At 42.0% G+C, this 18529-nt stretch overlaps 1 protein-coding gene across 3 annotated transcripts in view; it reads right to left on the reverse strand.

Annotated features, from left to right (window-relative positions):
* Positions 1-3418: 3418 nt before the first annotated feature.
* INSIG2 (insulin induced gene 2) overlaps positions 3419-18529 on the reverse strand; it is a 43018-nt gene continuing 27907 nt past the window's right edge. For all 3 annotated transcript variants that reach the window (XM_086367273.1, XM_086367291.1, XM_086367280.1), the window contains exons 6-7: positions 5096-5164; positions 3419-4324 (exon numbers count right to left, since the gene is read on the reverse strand). In XM_086367273.1, coding sequence (XP_086223399.1) covers positions 4229-4324; positions 5096-5164 — 165 coding nt within the window. In that variant the 3' untranslated portion in view covers positions 3419-4228. The remainder of the gene's footprint in view (positions 4325-5095; positions 5165-18529) is intronic.

Below are 18529 nucleotides of genomic sequence, written 5' to 3' on the forward strand. Positions count from 1 at the left end.
TTATTTGGGGAAGAACACGACAGGTGACAAATGTGTTGACACCCCAGAGTCAGGCCTTCTTGTTTAGGGTTACACTGGAAGGAAGCTTGTTTGCATGACCTGCTTCCATACATAGAAACTGATAGCACTCCTGTTCCACATTTTAAAAAATGAGTTTACAGTTCAACACGGACAAACATTTGAGGGGAAAAAAAGATAGACAAATACCTCATAAAGCATCATTTCTATTTGTGTATGCTCAGTCACTTTAGTAGTGTCCAACTCTTTGTGACCCTATGGACTGTAGCCTACCAGGCTCCTCTGTCTATGGGATTCTCCAGGAAAGAACACTAGAGTGGATTGCCATTTCCTCCTCCAGGAGATTTTCCCTGCCCAGGGATCAGAGTCAAGTCTCTTAGGTCTCCTGCATTGGCAAGCGGGATCTTTACTACTAGCACCACCTGGGAAGCCCCCATTCCTATTTATTCATCTTCAAATATTATCAGACAACTATTGATGAACAGATATTTGAGAAAAAAAATTAAAAATACACCATAAGAGACAAAGAGAATTCAAACAGCCAGAGACTTGAAAACACTTTATATACATAAGGTGAAATCATAAAACCAGGATTTTTTTTTTAATTAAAATAAGAGAATAGTAAATATTCTTGGGAAATTAAATTGTCAAAAAAATTTTTTTAATTAATAGAAACACTGGAAGATATAATTGAGAAAACTTCCTATAACAGTGAACAAAACAACAAAAGAAGGATAATAAAAGATTGAAAAAGAGGAATGAAGCATAAATTCAGGAGGTATAATAGCCAATTAAGAAAAGTTACAAAAGGGTAAGGGGAAAATTAGGGAAGGAAGGTTATGAAAGAAACAATAAAGAAAATTCCAATGACTGAAGAGAAACACAAATATTAATCAGAATTAATTAAAAGAATGAAAACCTTGATGTATCATGCTGAAATATAATATCACCCAAGATAACATTCTTGAGATTGTAGGGTCAAGGAACTGTAAACAGGTAATTCTAAGGGGATTTGAATCAAAATGGATCAGACTACTTATCAGCGACCAAGGACACTAGACCAAATCAAGGCTTCAAAATATGAAGGTAAAAACTTTGGACCTGGAGTTCTATATCTAGATTCAGTTCAGTTCAGTCATTCAATTTTATCCAACTCTGCAACCCCATGGACTGCAGCAACCAGGCTTCCCTGTCTATCACCAACTCCCGGAGCTTGCTGACGCATGTCCTCGAGTCAGCGATGCCATCCAACCATCTCGTCCTCTGTCGTCCCTTTCTCCTGCCTTTAATCTTTCCCAGCATCAGGGTCTTTTCCAATGAGCCAGTTCTTCGCATCAGGTGGCCAAAGGATTGGAGTTTCAGCTTCAGCATCAGTGCTTCCAGTGAATATTCAGGACTGATTTCCTTTAGGATTGACTGGTTGGATCTCCTTGCAGTCCCATTTGATGAGGATATCAAAGTTCAAATAATGAACATCTGTCATTTTACATATTTAGCCCTGGAATCTGAATTATCAATTCCTAAAGTGCTCTAATCATTTTGGACTAAAGACAAGTACCTGATTAGTGGTCCAGATTCCTGCCACACTTTGTCCTTGTGATTATACCAAGTGAGTGGCTCCTGGCTTAGATCACTAACACTTGTATTCTATGGAGAACCAGACTCTGAGGGAAAAAAATAACTAATATTCTGAGTACAAGGTACTTTTCTTGTCTTATAGAGTTTGGGATTATACACTTATCATGAAGCCTCAAAAACAGGTTTACAGTCTTTACAAAGGGCGAAACAGATTTTCCTTTCCTTTCTTTTAGAGAGCTGAGGGTTGGGTAGTTGCATTGTCAGCCACTCTTGACTGCCTATAATGAAACTACCTCAGACCTTGAGGAGCTTTCTGTGGAGGCAATCAGGAAGGTGAAATTTGGGAGATGTGTCCAGCTCTTCAGCAGAGGTGCTATTGTGCCCACCCTGGGGAAGGCTTGAGAAACTTTGGGAAGAGTGACTGACGCCCAGGAACTTCAACAGTAGGATTGGGCAGGAGGCAGGAGTCCTGGCCAGCTCCCCCGCCACACACATAGTGCACCTCTGCCTGCCATCCATACCATATGCCACCCTCTGAGCACATCACAGGCTGAAGGAGCCAAGCTTCAGCCACGCTTAACCTTCACCTGCCAGCACCATACTATGCATGAAAAATATCAAAGTGAATCATGAATGATTCTTGCATTTAAAGAGCTCACAGAGAAATGGGGACATGCGGCACATAAGGGTCATCGAAGCTCCCTGAGAGGCGCAACTTGCAGTACAAGTGAGAATTGGCTAGACAAAATCTGGAAAAGAGACTTCCAGACAAAGAGAAGATGCTGACTGAGTCTCAGCTATTAAAATCCCCAAATTCCAAAGGCATGAGCACTGTAGTCTGAATAGCTAGTTTCCATACCATCACTGGCTTCCCTGATAGTTCAGTTTATAAAGAATCCACCTGGAATGCAGGAGACCCCAGTTCAATTCCTGGGTTGGGAAGATCTGCTGGAGATGGGATAGGCTACCCACTCCAGTGTTCTTGGGCTTCCCTGGTGGCTCAGCTGGTAAAGAATCTGCCTGCAATGTTGGGAGACCTGGGTTCGATCCCATATCTTCTGAGGGCACCAAGGACCTACACTGGAAGGCTCCCCCTGACTGCAATGGGAAGGACAAATTGGGAGAGGGGAGCCTGGGTGACAGTGAAGGTCAGGGGCTATCACAGAAGTCTACTATTACTGGAATCTGAGAGTATGCCAATTTACTGTAAAGTTTGAAAACTATTAAGATACAGAGATTGATGAAAGAGAATGAGGAAAAGAAATCAAGCATGACTACTGGATCCTGGCTCAGGTGATTGAAGGGTCAGGGTGGCATGCACCAGGGCATGAGGAGGAAGACCTGGAAGGCACTACTTAAGGAAGGGCACAGGAAGCAGAACCTGGAGAAAACAGCTGAAGAGTGAGCAAGAGAGGATGAAGGAAAACAAGCCAAAAACCCAAGGAAAGGTGAAGGGTGAAGGATCTAGGTTAGACACCAAGAATTTACTTCCAACTGAGTCCTGAGTACTTGAACCCAAGCTTGGATGTCTAAAACATAGAGCTTTTCCTTGCAATTCAAAAAGTCCTTCCTTTCAGTCCTATTTTTTCCAAGTTCTTCATGTTCCAAGATTTCACATTTTACTACCCCACTCATTTAGTACGTTTAATTAATTTCTCAATATTTTTGTGTATGCGTTACTGCTTTCTGCACACATAGACATACTAGGATGAAGGAGGAGGTTCTGCTGATTGGTATTTGTAATGTGCTGAGACTGATGAATGAACTCATTCACACACCGTCACCATCACCAATACTAATAACAACCTCTGTTACTAAGTGAGAGTCTCACCTCCTGTTTATTGAGCATCTATTATGGATGAGGTCTTCAATTATGAATTTTATAAACATGGCCAATAAACAGAGTAGAAATAACATTTCTCTTTTATAGAGGGAACAAGTAAGACTTCGAGAAGTTAAGTGAGTGGCTGAAGATCACAGAGTAAATAATAAAAAGTAGTGGGACATATGCGTACTATCCACCAAGGGTAGAACCCTTTAAAAATGTTTGTGTGCCTAAATGACTGACTTCCTTGATTTCCTTGTTATGATTTGTGAGGAGAGGAGGAGTTTGGGAGGGGGGAAGGAGCAGAGCAAAGGAAACAGAATTACGTGGAATCGGGTCAGGGAATTGCTGTTCCTGAGCCCAGGATTGTAAATTGCTGGCTATGTGTTCAAACACTCCATCCTGCACAATCTCTTTCAGAAACTAATAAGTACATGAATGTTTTTCATTTGCCATAGAAATTTATCCAAATAAACAGAACACCCTGATGCAAAAATTCCTGGCCAGCTTTGAAGAGCAGAACTTACAAATCATTTATTTGTTCATTTAATATTTGTTCAAATATTTACCAAGCACCTACTGGATGCCAAGCATTGGGCTGGTTACTAGGGATTCAATGGCAGACATATCCACCACGCCAGCATGGGAGAAAGAACAGAGAATGCCCTGCTTGAATTGTCTTTGTGGAGGGGACTTAAAGGATGAGAGTGGTTGAGGAGAGGTGGAGGGCTTTGTGGGCAGGGGGGGACGCTTGAGCCAAGGACTGTTGCTCTAAAGCTGTTTTCACCGCTCCTCCCTACCTCCATGTCACGTGGGCAGGCTTACATGGCCTGACCTCTCTGGCTGTATCACAGGGCCTTCCTGTGGGATTCTTCTGCACCTTACGCCAATCTGTAGGAGCACCTATAAACAGACAGTAGGTATGAGCAGAGCTCTCTGGTCTGCCAGAAGCAAGGATTATTTCGGCTTTCTGTCCCTGGTACAGCACAGAGCAGGTCTTCAGTAGACACAGTGGGATATTCACAGCATACCGAGCAGGTTTTTAATACACATCAGGACCCTTTGGGTAGTCCTGGGCCACACTGCCCATTTAGCCACGTTATAGTTCCTTTCTGAGCAAGCAGTTTGGAGATAATACAAAGGTTGGAGGCCCAGGCTCTGCCAGAATAACTTCAGCACACCACTTAAGTTTGTTTTCCTCCTTCATCAAAAGACACGTCAAGTGAGACCATGGTGGACTTGGGATGCGATAGAACTTACCAAAGCCCATGAGTAGGTTTGTTTGTGCTACAGAAAGTCCAAGGTCAACCTTACACCCCATACTCAAGATGGAGCAGAGAGAGATTATCCAGAAAGGAGGTAACATCACATTTGGTCTTTCCTTTATTTCCTTCTGACCTACAATTCTGTGACAAAGTGTTGCTCTTGTCTGTGAGTCACCTGAAGCTTACTTTTTCGACAAGAACAGAGTTCAAGCGCCTGGCATAGAACACAACGGTAGCTAAAAGAATACTGTTTATGGAGAACTGTAATTTTTGAACAGGTAAAAGTGTCACATGGCTCAAAGATGAAAGTAATAGAAAAAATGGACATTGAGAACCTTGACCTCACCAGGCTGATATCGTCCATGTTTGATAACATGCTCTCTGCCCCCATGAGTCACCAGTTTCTTACCTGCCCTTCCAGTGATTCTTTATGCGAATGCAAGCATATGCGGAATTTTGTTAACTGCATCTTCAGTATCTGTGGAGACAATCATATGATTTTTTCTTCTTAGATCTATTTTGATGAACTATCTTTGCATTCTTAGAATAAGCTGCACTTGGTTATGGAGTATTATTCTTTTAGTATGTTATTGCATTCTGATTGCTAATATTTTATCTAGGATTTATGCATCAATACTCATATGTGAGATTCATTTATCATTTCATTTCTGTATAGCATTTGTATTCAATTTATCTTTTCCAGGTGAAAATTATTTGAAACTTGTCCTTTTTTGTATATGCCTGTGCCTGCACACTGAGTCAAATCCAAATCTTTGCAACCCCAGGGATGGTAGCCCACCCACCAGGCTCCTCTGTCCATGGAATTCTCCAGGCAAGAATACTGGAGCAGGTGCCATTTCCTTCTCCAGGTTATCTTCCTGATCCAGTAATTGAAACTTCATCGCTTGTGTTTCCTGCATTGGCAGGCAGGTTCTTTACCAATTGAGCCACTGGCGAAGCCCCTTTATTGTATATGCTCTGGAACAATCTGGGCTTCCCAGGTGGAGCTAGTGGTCAAGAAGCTGTCTGCAGTGCAGGAGACTTATTAAGAGATTTGAGTTCAATCCTGGGTTGGGAAGATTCTTTGGAGGAGGGCATGGCAACCCACTCCACTGTTCTTGCCTGGATAATCCCATGGACAGAGGAGCCTGGCAGGCTACAGTCCATAGGGTTGCACAGAGTCGGACATGACTGAAGTGACTTAGCATACATGCATACACTGGACCAATTTAAATAGTGTTGGAATCATCCAACCTTTAAAGTTTTGGTTAAATTTGCCCATAAAATTTCTAGCCCTACTAGTACTTAAATTTTTGAATTTTATAATTTTCTCTAATTTTTTTCTATGAAAATTGGTCTATTTAGAACTGGTTTGAGTAAATTATATCCTTCTAGAAAAATCCATTTCTTTCAGATTTTCAAGTTTAGATAAAGTTGTGTAAAAAACTTTTTAAATTTTCCTTCCTTTCTTCATTATTTTCTTCTTGTCATGTATTATATTTTGCATCTGTTCACTCTTCCTTGATTTATGAGAAGATTTTTTGTTTCATTGCAATAATTCAGGTATTCACTTATTTACATTGTCTACCCAACCCTGTTATCTAACTCATTCAGTTCAATTCAGTTCAGTTGCTCAGTTGTGTCCAATTCTTTGTGACCCCATGAATTGTAGCATGCCAGGCCTCCCTGTCCATCACCAACTCCCGGAGTTCACTCAAACTCACGTCCATCGAGTCGGTGATGCCATCCAGCCATCTCATTCTCTGTCGTCCCCTTCTCCTTCTGCCCCCAATCCCTCCCAGCATCAGGGTCTTTTCCAATGACTCAACTCTTCAGATGAGTTGGCCAAAGTATTGGAGTTTCAGCCTCAGCATCAGTCCTTCCAATGAACACCCAGGATTAGTCTCCTTTAGGATGGACTGGTTGGATCTCCTTGCAGTCTAAGGGACTCTCAAGAATCTTCTCCAACACCACAGTTCAAAAGCATCAATTCTTCAGCGCTCAGCTTTCTTCACAGTCCAACTCTCACATCCATACACGACTACTGGAAAAACCATAACCTTGACTAGACGGACCTTTGTTGTCAAAGTAATGTCTCTGCTTTTGTATATGTTATCTAGGTTGGTCATAATTTCCTTCCAAGGAGTAAGCGTCTTTTAATTTCATGGCTGCAATCACCATCTGCAGCAATTTTGGAGCCCAAAAACATAAAGTCTGATACTGTTTCCACTGTTTCCCCATCTATTTCCCATGAAGTGATGGGACCAGATGCCATGATCTTAGTTTTCTGAATGTTGAGATTTAAGCCAACTTTTTCCATTCTCCTTTTTCACTTTCATCAAGAGGCTCTTTAGTTCCTCTTCATTTTCTGCCATAAGGGTGGTGTCATCTGCATATCTGAGGTTATTGATATTTCTCCCAGCAATCTTGATTCCAGCTTGTGCTTCTTCCAGTCCAGCGTTTATAAGTTAAATAAACAGGGTGACAATATACAGCCTTGGCATACTCCTTTCCCTATTTGGAAACAATCTATTGTTCCATGTCCAGTTCTAACTGTTGCTTCCTGACCTGCATATAGGTTTCTCAAGAGGCAGGTCAGGTGGCCTGGTATTCCCATCTCTTTCAGAATTTTCCAGTTTATTGTGATCCACAAAGTCAAAGGCTTTTCCAAAGTCAATAAAGCAGAAATAGATGTTTTTCTGGAACTCTCTTGCTTTTTCGATCATCTAGCAGATGTTGGCAATTTGATCTCTGGTTCCTCTGCCTTTTCTAAAACCAGCTTGAACATCCAGAAGTTCATGGTTCATGTATTATTATTATCAGCACCTAAAGTCCCTCCAAGTCATGAAGGGCCCTTGTCCTACCCACTGTAGAAATATAGAAGGGTAACTGGATTTTCCAATTGGTTCAGTAAACAAAGTCTGTTCTGGGGACTCCCTAGTGGTCCAGTCAGTTCAGTCACTCAGTTGTGTCCAACTTTTTGCAACCCCATGAACTGCAGCACTCCAGGCCTCCCTGTCCATCAGCAACTCCCAGAGTTTACCCAAACTCATGTCCATTGAGCCCGTGATGCATCCAACCATCTCATCCTGTCGTCCCCTTCTCCTCCCGCCCTCAATCTTTCCCAGCATCAGGGTCTTTTCAACCCTAGTGGTCCAGCAGTTATGAATTCACTTGTCAATGCAGGGGACATTTGTTAGATCCCCAGTCTGGGAAGATTCCACATCCCAAGGAACAGCTGAGCTCATGTATCACAACTACTGAAGCCTGCACACTCTAGGGCCCACGTGCCCCAACCACTGAGCCCATGAGCCTAGAGCCTGTGCTCCACCATAAGAGAAGCCACTGCAATGAGGAGCCTGCACACCACAATAAAGAGTAGCCACTGCTTGCTGCAACTAGAGAAAGACTGCCTATGGCAATGAAGACCTAGTGCAGCCAAAAATAATTTAAATAAATAAATACATTTTTAAAAAAGAGACCTATGTTTTTGGCTCTGAATGAAGCTTTTCACATCTACCTTTTTGATTATGTGGCTTCGCTCACTCGCTCGCTAAGTCTCTTCAGTCGTGTCCGACTCTGTGCAACCCCATAGACGGCAGCCTACGAGGCTCCGCCGTCCCTGGGATTCTCCAGGCAGGAACACTGGAGTGGATTGCCATTTCCTTCTCCAATGCATGAAAGTGAAAAGGGAAAGTGAAGTCGCTCAGTCATGTCCGATTCTTCGAGACCCCATGGACTGTAGCCCACCAGGCTCCTCCGTCCATGGGATTTTCCAGGCAAGAGCACTGGAGTGGGGTGCCATCGCCTTCTCCAATTATGTGGCTTAGGTCCTTTGTATTCGTATTCACTTTTGGTCCAATAGATCTGAGAGGATGTCTTACTATTTCCTGAGACATGAAATGGCTGAGAAGAAGCCAGTTCCTGGGGGTGGGGTGGGGAGCACAGGCTCAGGCAGGGACAGGGGAGTGGGCTGTGAAGAAATCATGGCTTTGTTGGAGACATCTGTCAGATCATCTCCAACCAATACACTCTTGCTGTAAAGAAAAGGGCTGATCTAAATTGATCAAGGTCTCTATTGTTTAATTTCTATTAGTATTCTTGAAAGGAGAAAGAATCAACCTCTCATTTAATCAGGTAATTTTATATGGGTTTCTTTTTTTCATATGTTGATTTTGCTTACCAAACCAAGTCAAAAAATCTGGTTCTCCTTCTATATTTCCATGGTGCTCAAGACAAGGCCTTTTTGTGACTTGCTGAGCACTCACTAATGGCCAAACTCTCTTCAAGGTACTTTGTATGTCTTAGGTCACTTAATCCTTGTATGAACTCATAATATTTTCATTTTGCAAATTAAAAACAAGATGAGTGGAGGTAAAATAACTTGTTCGAGTTCAAACTGCTAGTGAGTGGCGGAGCCAGGACCCCAACCTTAGCTACTATGCTCTGGGGTCCCTTTTAGAGACCAGCTCTTTCAGAGAGTTAATTTTACAGGTGAAGTAATAGACCTAACGTTGTTGCATCAGCTAGCGAGCTCCCAACAGACTTAAACTAGACCTCTAACATTTGGACCTTCATCCAGAACTTTCTCACTATAACAGCACTCTATGGATAGAAGCAGTGTTTTGTAATAGAAAAGAAAGTGAAAGTCGCTCGGTTGTGTCCAACTCTTTGCGACCCCATGGACTGTAGTCCATGAACTTCTCCAGGCCAGAATACTGAAATGGGTAGCCTTTTCCAACATCACCATATAAACTCCCTCCAAGTCACAAAAAGGCCTTGTCTTGAGCACCATGGAAATATAGGAGAACCAGATTTTTTGACTTGGTAATTTGCTGGATGATATGGGCTAATCATTTTTAGCAACTGCTGCCTACCTCACCTCACATGTCTATAGGGTAACACCATAGTAGATGGAAAGATGTTTTAACTTATGGGCTACCTAAATACCTTCTGGTTCCTGAACAAACAGTTCAGCTATGGAATAAAATCACTTTTAATATGATTGTGTGTATATGTTAGTCACTCAGTCATGTCTGACTCTTTGCGACCCTGTTGACTAAAGCCTGCCAGTCTCTTCTGTCCATGGGATTCTCCAGGTAAGAATACTGGAGTGGGTTGCCATCCCCTTCTCTAGGACCTCTCCAAGAGACCCATCCCAGCTACCATCCTAACCCAGGGATTGAACCCAGGTCTTCTGTATTGCAGGCAGATTCTTTACCATCTGAGCCATCAGGGAAGCCCTTTAATACGATCAGGATATACAAAACTACAAAAAGTAATAATTCTTTAAGAGAGAAATTCTTCTAGGTACCAATGTACTTTCACTAGGCGTCTCCTCTACTCTTCGGTTCCCACATATATGACTTCATTCTTTGTTCATGGATTGTGGGTGTCAGGCTTAAAAACAGGCACTTTCTCAAGACAAGTAGGAACTTAAGATAGCGAAATGGGAAAGAATACCAATCAATTCTCAGGGGAGAGCATGATCATTAAAAACAGCACATAAAGGGGTGAGTCTTGTATTTCTTGTAACCAAGTCCAGCCCTGAGAGCCTTTCTCTATTGCCAAAAATGATCTAACATCTCCCAACATAGCTTGGCTTCAGATGGTAAACTTTTTTCTCCATTCCATACTTATTCCAAAAATTATGAAAAGAGAAAGGAGTTTATGACATTTGGAAGAAACTGATCTGCTATAGCAATTTTACTAAGAAAGAACACAATGGTTTTGGCAAAATAAGAGAATTTCATTCTGAAATTGTAACAACGTCATCTCCTACTGGAATTATTTGGCTTACCAAAAATCAAAGTTGTTAAGCTGGCGAGGGCAGGGCCATAAGGCAAATGACTAGAGGTGATACTCTGTACAACTCTACACACAGAGGCTTTCAGAAGCTCATGTTAGGGAACCTGCTACTGTGGCTGGAGCTGGTGGTGTTCCAGTTGGATTCATTCACAATAAAGCAGCACGATAGGATCAACTACAAACCCTGGAAAACTGTCCTCTCACTGTACAGAATCTTTATGAAGAATGAGAACAGAAAACTAAGGACTTTCTCAAATCACAGCATCATGAAAAGATTTGTTCAAAGCTGGTCCCACAAACTATTTCTTCTGGGTTTCGCAGCAGAAACTGAACAGAACATGTTTCCATCATCTTAAAGAGCAAACTGGCTTCACAAGCCTTCTAACCTAGCATTTGAGTGTGTTCAGTCACTCAGTTGTGTCCGACTCTTTGCTACCCTGTGGACTGTAGCCTGCCAGGCTCCTCTGTCCATGGGATTTTCCAGGCAAGAATAGTGAGTTGCCATTTCCTGAAGTGAGAGCAGCTGGGATGGGTCTCTTAGAGAGGTTCTAGACTCTCCTTTCCCAATTTTCCTACTTTCCATTTCAAACAAGAGACTGAACTGATTTAATTGTGGGATAGCTCAGATTTGAGGGAATTGCTTCAATGATGTCTCTAGCTTCACTGACCTAAACACTTTTATTTGCAAAAGATCTTATTTAAAAGAAAGTACCGCCAGCTAGTGCTTAACCACATAGATTATCAGGAGCCTCTTCCATGACACTGAGTGAGATAGCTGAGCTGGGAACTTTCACATGTGGTTAAAATTTAAGTCATTAATGAAAAGGTATCTGGCAAAAGTGGGAAAAGAGTTGAAAAAAGGTGAGTTTTTCATGAAACTGAATGTAGGTATTTTCAGAGAACCAGATAACCCTCAGGAACAGATCTTATGGCCGTTTCCAATATCATTTAGTTCAAGCCACTCATAATTGCTCAAATAATCTTTGGATGATCTGTTTGGTGGGCAGGCTTCTCTTCCCATTGAGGGACACACGTTATCTGAAGGGCATGTATAACTTACATGTAATCCAGGATATTAATCAGTATGGAGAGGGAAATGGCAACCCACTCCACTATTCTTGCCTGAAAAATCCTGCGGACAGAAGAGTTCAGAGGATTACAGTCCATGGGGTAACTGAGAGTCAGACATGACTGAATGACTGAGCACATTAATCAGTAGAGGGAACACCAGCACATTATTTTAGTCATGGTTGGTCAGTTACAAAGAAGAGAAAACTAATCAATTTAAATCCTTTTTTAAGGAGTTTATTGGAAGAAGAGTACAGGTTTCATGGGAAGTAGAAAGACATGAGATGGTTTTCTTTTTTTTTCTTTATCACCTACTGTTTCTCTCTTCAATTAGCAACTTTATCTTGCTTTTGCAACTTCCAGTTCATAACGACTTTTGGGCTCTGATGGCACTTGTCTATTCAGTTATCCTTATTTTTGTAATCATATTGAAACAGGTTGGGACAGGATCCTTTGCCACATTCATGCAATGCTTGCACCTGTCTCCTCAAGCCCCCACCAAAAAAAGCTGTAAGGGACTAAAAGTAACAGTGTGCACGCATGCACAGTTGGGGCAAATTCTGGACAACAAGATACAAAAAGATCAAAAACGTCCAATTGCCACCTCTGTAGAGCTGGGAACAAAAAACTGAGGTCAGGAGTAAAAGCAGGGTAATGGGCATGCCCCTTGCATACAACACCACCAAAGGGATGGGCAGACGGTAAGCCACCCCTCCTGCCTGAACTCTGGCCATACCTCTACCCTCACCCCATATAAGGAACCAACTCACACCCCTCCCCCAACCCACTTAAGCAGCAAGCAAGGGAAGCTATTACTTGTTCTCACTCTCCACTGCTGCAGCAGAGGCCCCAATAAAGACTTGCCTGAATTTCTTTTCTGCCCTCTTATCAATTTCTATTTCTTGGCAAAGTCCAAAAATCCCTGTGAGTATCGATATCACATTTTGTCTGTGCAGAACCAGCCTTGAGATTGGTGTGGCAAGGGATACCTGACCTGACCAGAGCCAAAAATTTTCTGAGACTTTAGTAGAATCTCCTGAGAGACAGGACATGCGTGGGAAGGACTTGAGGCTGGAGCTGCCAACACTATCTAGCCTTGTAAAACCCTAGCCTCGTGTCAATACAGTAGACACAGAGAAAATGGAAAGAAGCTGTGCTCTGATAGTTTTTGCTACCTGATTCCTGGCTGCATGTGAAGCCAGTCTTGCTTGTTAGTTTCATGAGCCAATAACTTTCTTTTTTGCTTAAGTCATTTTGAACCAGGTATTCTGTCAGGCAGGCTTCCCTAGTGGCTCAGTGATAAAAGAATCTACCTGCCAATGCAGGAGATGCGGTTCAATCCCTGAGATGGGAAGATCCCCTGGAAAAGGAAATGGCAACTCATTCCAGTATTCTTGCCTGGAAAATCCCATGGACAGAGGAATCTGGCAGGCTACAGTTCTTGGGGTCGCAAAAGAGTTGGGCATGACTTAAACACTAAACAACAACAACATTCTGTCATGCCTATCCCTGAAAGTCCCAAATGCTGTAAACCATCAGCCCTGGATTCCACTGAGTCAACCCCATTCCTGACCTGATCTCATTGCTCTAGACTCCTGATTGGCCTTATTAGGTAGGGCTTGCTCAGGAAGGCATGGAGTTCACTGTGGTATGTGAGACAATTCTTTGCAGAGGTAAAGGTGGGCAGAGTGAGAGGAAGTCATTAACCTTTTCATTTATATTCACTAATTAGAAGTTTGATCTCATAATTAGCCTAAATCTGTCCTGTCTTCATTAAAGTCATTAATGTCAAAATATAAGTGATAATCTACAGAAATCACTTCCAACTTCTTAAATAATGCTTGTGATTTTTTTCACATGAAAGTCTAATGGAAATTTAGAAAATGTTCATTTCCTTGTTATTCTTCTGTGGACATGCCAACAATATTTTAAATTTTTCATTATACCAACTTTAATTTTAAAATTAAAGACACTGGATGACATAGGAGGTCAAATTTAAGTGATAAATGAAAATGTATTTGATAAGAAATGCTTTTCATCCTATTTCTTCATTAAGGGAATAACCCAAGTCTTAGATTTAAAAATATCTCTAATAATAAGTCATGATGCAAATAATCTTCTCCCATTGCTTTTCTTTCAAGATACCCAATTTATTTCATCACAAAATAATAAATCTCATGCTCAGAATCTATTTCTTAGCCAAGAGTGGCACCACTGAAGTTGTTCATTGCTCCAACTAAAATTTAAAATTGTTTAGGGAGGGTAAGGGCATGACTTTCCCATATATGTTTTAGTACCACATTTAACATTTCATAGAAATAAATCAATTTAGGGGAAGGAAATCCAAAAAAAAGAAGGGATGTATGTATACATATAGCTGATTCACTTTGCTGTAGAGTAGAAACTAACACAGTATTATAAAGCAACTATACTTCAGTAAAAATTAATTTAAAAAAAAAGAAATAGGTTCTATTAACATATTTCTGTTTTGACAGTACAGACAGTAAAGATCTGCATCTTTCAGCCTGGGAAGGACAAGGGCTTGGAATTACCCTCAGTTTAGCATCTACTTGCATGATGTTGGCTAGTTATGTGTAATCTGGATAAGCCTTTGTTTCTTCATATTATATTATAGATAATAGTATTTATATCATAGCTTTAATGGGGTAATTAAATGAGGTGGTATATGTAAATCATATAATAGATACTCAGTGTTATTATGTACCAGCTATTACTTAAGGTAACAAATAATTTCCCATTATAACAGATACATTCATAATTCATGAATGTCCCTTTTCTACCAGTTGTCAACATTGACATAAATCTTGCAGAGTTATAAAATTAAATCTACATTTTTCATGAATTGAAATGTTAATGCCCTGTTAAAGCTATTGAAATGTCTCATTCTGCTACTAATTGGCTCTGTGACCGGGGACAAGCACTTAACCACTGTGAGTTTTGTAAAATGACGATTGGGCTGCCCGTGATGAATTTTAGGGTCTCTTCTAGCTCCGTCATTCTTTTCCTTGAATCTTATAATGCAGTTAAGTTGCTATGTAATATTATATGAGTCATCATGGGATAATCACATCTTGATTTTAAATGAATTCATATTGATCTCAGAAGAAGAAAAATGGCTGCCATCTAAAACTAGCCTCCCAAATAAACTTAGGATAAAAGCAGAGAGAGAGAGTGAAAGATGACAGTACAATAATTCATATGCTCAGATTTTATAATTTTGGAAATCTCTAAAAATAGTTTTTCAAAACTTGAAGATCAATTTTGTGACACAGGTGTAGTGGAAGAAAATGTGTGGCTGGACATGGTGGACACTTACCCATTAGATTTACAATCTATGGCTCCCCAGGCAAAACTCCAAACCCAAGATGCCCTAATGACTGCTGTGCTTCTATTTTTCTGAAACTGCAAAACAGATTTGTCTATTAACCACTCCTTTGGTATTTATTTTGAAACCAACTGTGCGGTTCTTGGCCCCTTCACATACAAACGATGCCAGCTCTTGCACAATTCCACAGAATTCTTCCACAGTTCTCGCTTGCGCTGCCCAATTTTTTTCTTACTTTCCCCTTTTCCCTCATAAATGGTGAGCATATCAGGAATGATGAACCCATTAGGAGATCTCTACACATTGGTCTATAAGACACTGAAGGAAAAATTCAAAAGATGCCTCCACACAAAAGTGGGGGAAAGTCACATAAATTTCAAACAGAAGAAAGTTCTGTGTGTGGAGAGCCCTGATCCTCTGACAGATGGCACACAGCGCTTGCTGGGCAGTGCTCAAGGTTTGCTCCATTGCAAATACAGAAACAATAAAACCGTTTAGCGATTTTAAAGAGCTCTGTAATGAAGTGTGACATTCTAACAAATAAAGGTTTACTAAGGTAGAACAGCCAGGATTTAAGGGATCTTAAAACAGGATACTATTTAATTGATGTAAATGTCATTCTCAGGATGGCAAAACTTCAAGAACTTCAACTTGTACATGTGTGTAGGTGTTCATGGCTATGAGTACAAGCACACGTGCACAATAAGATCTGAAGTTTTAAATGATGTATGCCCATTTGAAATTTTCTTGACGTTAGAAAAGCAAAGGTTGCAAACCTTACATTCAGTTGCCTTGGGCAAGCAAGAAAAAATATCTGTCAAGACCCAGGTCTCACTGTTAAGGCTGGAGTTGAGAAATGCCCTCCAAATGCCTTCAAGTCAACATTAGCTATGACAGAAGCAAGACTATTATTTAACAGTAGCAGCAAATGTCAAAAACAAACTGTACCTGGCATTTTGACAAGACACTATTGAAAGAGAACCACTTCTTCAGCACTTGTGTAACCGTTGGGGAGAACTCGACAATTAATATCCTGAGGTCTGGTAATAGGATTCCCAGGCTGTTTGGTGATTTCCTTGATACACATGAAAGGCACAGGCAAGTGGCGGACACAGGCAAAAATAATCTGAAAAGATGAGGCCTGGAGAAATGGACTGATAGGTTAGAGATCAGGTGTCATGCGGCTAATTAAAACGTACTCCTTCTTCGGGAAAGTGCGCTCTCATGGTTGTGACACTATAAAGTATGAGGACAGAGCCGTCATCCCCAGGCAAGAATAAGATGCTGACAAAACCCATCTCCTGCTTCCCACATCCTTCCTTCCCTCTGGTGTCCTCATGCCGTCCTGTGGCACCTCACCTGAGGTTCCCTCCCTGGATGACACCACAGCCCAACCTGGCCAAGCCTCCTGCCAAACAATTTCTCAGAATGACAATGACCAGCAAGCATTCTCTCCTGCTTCCCTAGGGACCAGCTCACTGTTGACTAACCTGGTGAGGGAAGCTGTGGACGGTAGTTATCGGTGTCATGGATTCCTGCATCCTGCTTCCTTCCATTTCAATGGAAACATGAAGGGAGTTTTCCTGATATAGAGGGGATGTCCACATGCTGGTGCAGAACCTGTACTCTGAAGTGAACAAACAGGAGGGAAAAGAGAACTAATATTTCACTGGGCACCTGTTTACATATTACTGTGTTTAATGTTAACAGACCTCTAAGGAAGGTGGTAGTGTATCTTCATTTCAGAGATGGAAAAACTGAAATTTCAAGAGCTTGGGGGACTTGTCCAGGGTTGTTGCTGTTTAGTCACTAAGTCACATCCAACTCTTTTGTGACCCCATAGACTATAGCCCACCAGGCTCCTCTGTCCATGGGATTCTCCAGGTAAGAACACTGGAGTGGGTTGCCATTTCCTTCAGGGGTTCTCCCCCACCCAGGGCTCAAACCTGCATCTCCTGCACTGGCAGGTGGATTCTTTACTGCTGAGCCACCTGCGAAGCCCCTTGCCTGGGGTTCCAGTTGGTAAATAACTCCTCAGGTGTTCAAGCTTGAGTTTGACTAATTTCCAAGGCTCTTTCCTGATTCTGCTCAACCTCAAGATCACACCTTCATTAGCCACGGGATGTTCATTTTCAGTAAAAGTCTGATGCTAATGGGAATTCTGTGAGTTGTGCTAGACGGGGCAGCCCCAACTTGCAGGACTCCCACAAGTAGCCCCACAGGCAGGTGGGGGTCCCCCCTAAGCAGAACACACCCTGCCTATAAGCTTTTTGGGAGCCATTTAAATATCAAAGTGAGGGACTTCTTTGGTGGTCCAGGGGCTAAGAATCTGTCTGCCAATGCAGGGGACACAGGTTCGACCCCAGTCCATGAAGATACTACATGCCTGGGAACAAATAAGCCCAGTGGCCACAACTACTGAGCCTATATGCTAGAGCTCAGGAGCCACAACTACTGAAGCCCGCCCATCCTAGTCTGTGCTCCACAACAGGAGAAGCCACAGCAGTGAAAGCCCACGCACACTAGAGAGTAGCCCCTGTCTGCCACAACTAGAGAAGCCTGCACAGCAACAAAGATCAATGCGGCCAAAAATAGGTAAAAACAAATAAATATATTTTTAAAACCCCAGAGTGAAGTGAAGCCCTGTTTTAGGTCCTACCTCTCACCACTTCCTCTACCTGCAATCTTCACTACGTCCAGACCCACCTTTGGAGTCTTCAGAGTACATCCACCTGTTTGTCCATGTGGTTTTCCTGTTCATCTCATGCCCAAGAGAACTGTCCTCCCCTCCTCAAGCTTATCTGACTCATCAGTACCTGTGCCCTTGCCTTCCAGATGCCTTTCCTGGCTACCTTATAAACATCCTGTTCTTACTCTAACAGAACTTACCATCTATACAAACCGTGTGCATGGATGGATCCCACCAGGCCAGTATTTATATTACAAGCACATCAAAAACTAGACCAGCAAACACAATAACTCACACAGACTTCTCTCAGACTGAACTTAAAGGTCAGAAGTCAAAACCTGTTAACACATCCTTTCTATGCTGTCAGATTTCCATATGGGACTGTGCCCATAGAGGCTAGAGTAGAAAGTCTGCTATCTAGAGAGGCTTCAGGCCCAAGTTCAGGCATTCCCCCATGGCTGAAGTCATCAGACTCTCTAAGAACACTTTTGTTGACTAGAGAACCCGGATCCCAGAGGGAAGTAAACATGTTAAACGCACATCTGCGAACTCAAGGTGTATTCATGTCAGAGGTGCCTTGGTGCCAAGACACTTAGCAATGGTCTTGGGATTCTGCTGGAAATGCACAGGCAAAACAGCTTGCAGGGACTTGTAGGGACAGTACCATGTGGTGGTGAGAATCCTTGGCTGTTGGAGCAAAGTTAGACTCAACTTTGAAATCCTGCTCTGCCATTCAGAAAATCATGGAAGTTGGCAGCTGTAAAACTGCTGATGAGTGTAAAAAAGCTGATGAGTGTCTGCCAGGGGTGGCAGCAACATTTGTAGGAAGCACTAAGGAAACGAATAATTTCCCACACCCTCTCACTTTCAGATGATAGGAAAAGACAAAAGTAGAATTCCTCCTTCTTCCCCTCTGTTCCGGGACATGGATA

The sequence above is a fragment of the Bos grunniens genome, chromosome 2 (assembly GCF_055505025.1).
Source record: "Bos grunniens cultivar Pamir isolate PY7600 chromosome 2, Bosgru_T2T1.0, whole genome shotgun sequence".
NCBI classification, from domain to species: domain Eukaryota; kingdom Metazoa; phylum Chordata; class Mammalia; order Artiodactyla; family Bovidae; genus Bos; species Bos grunniens.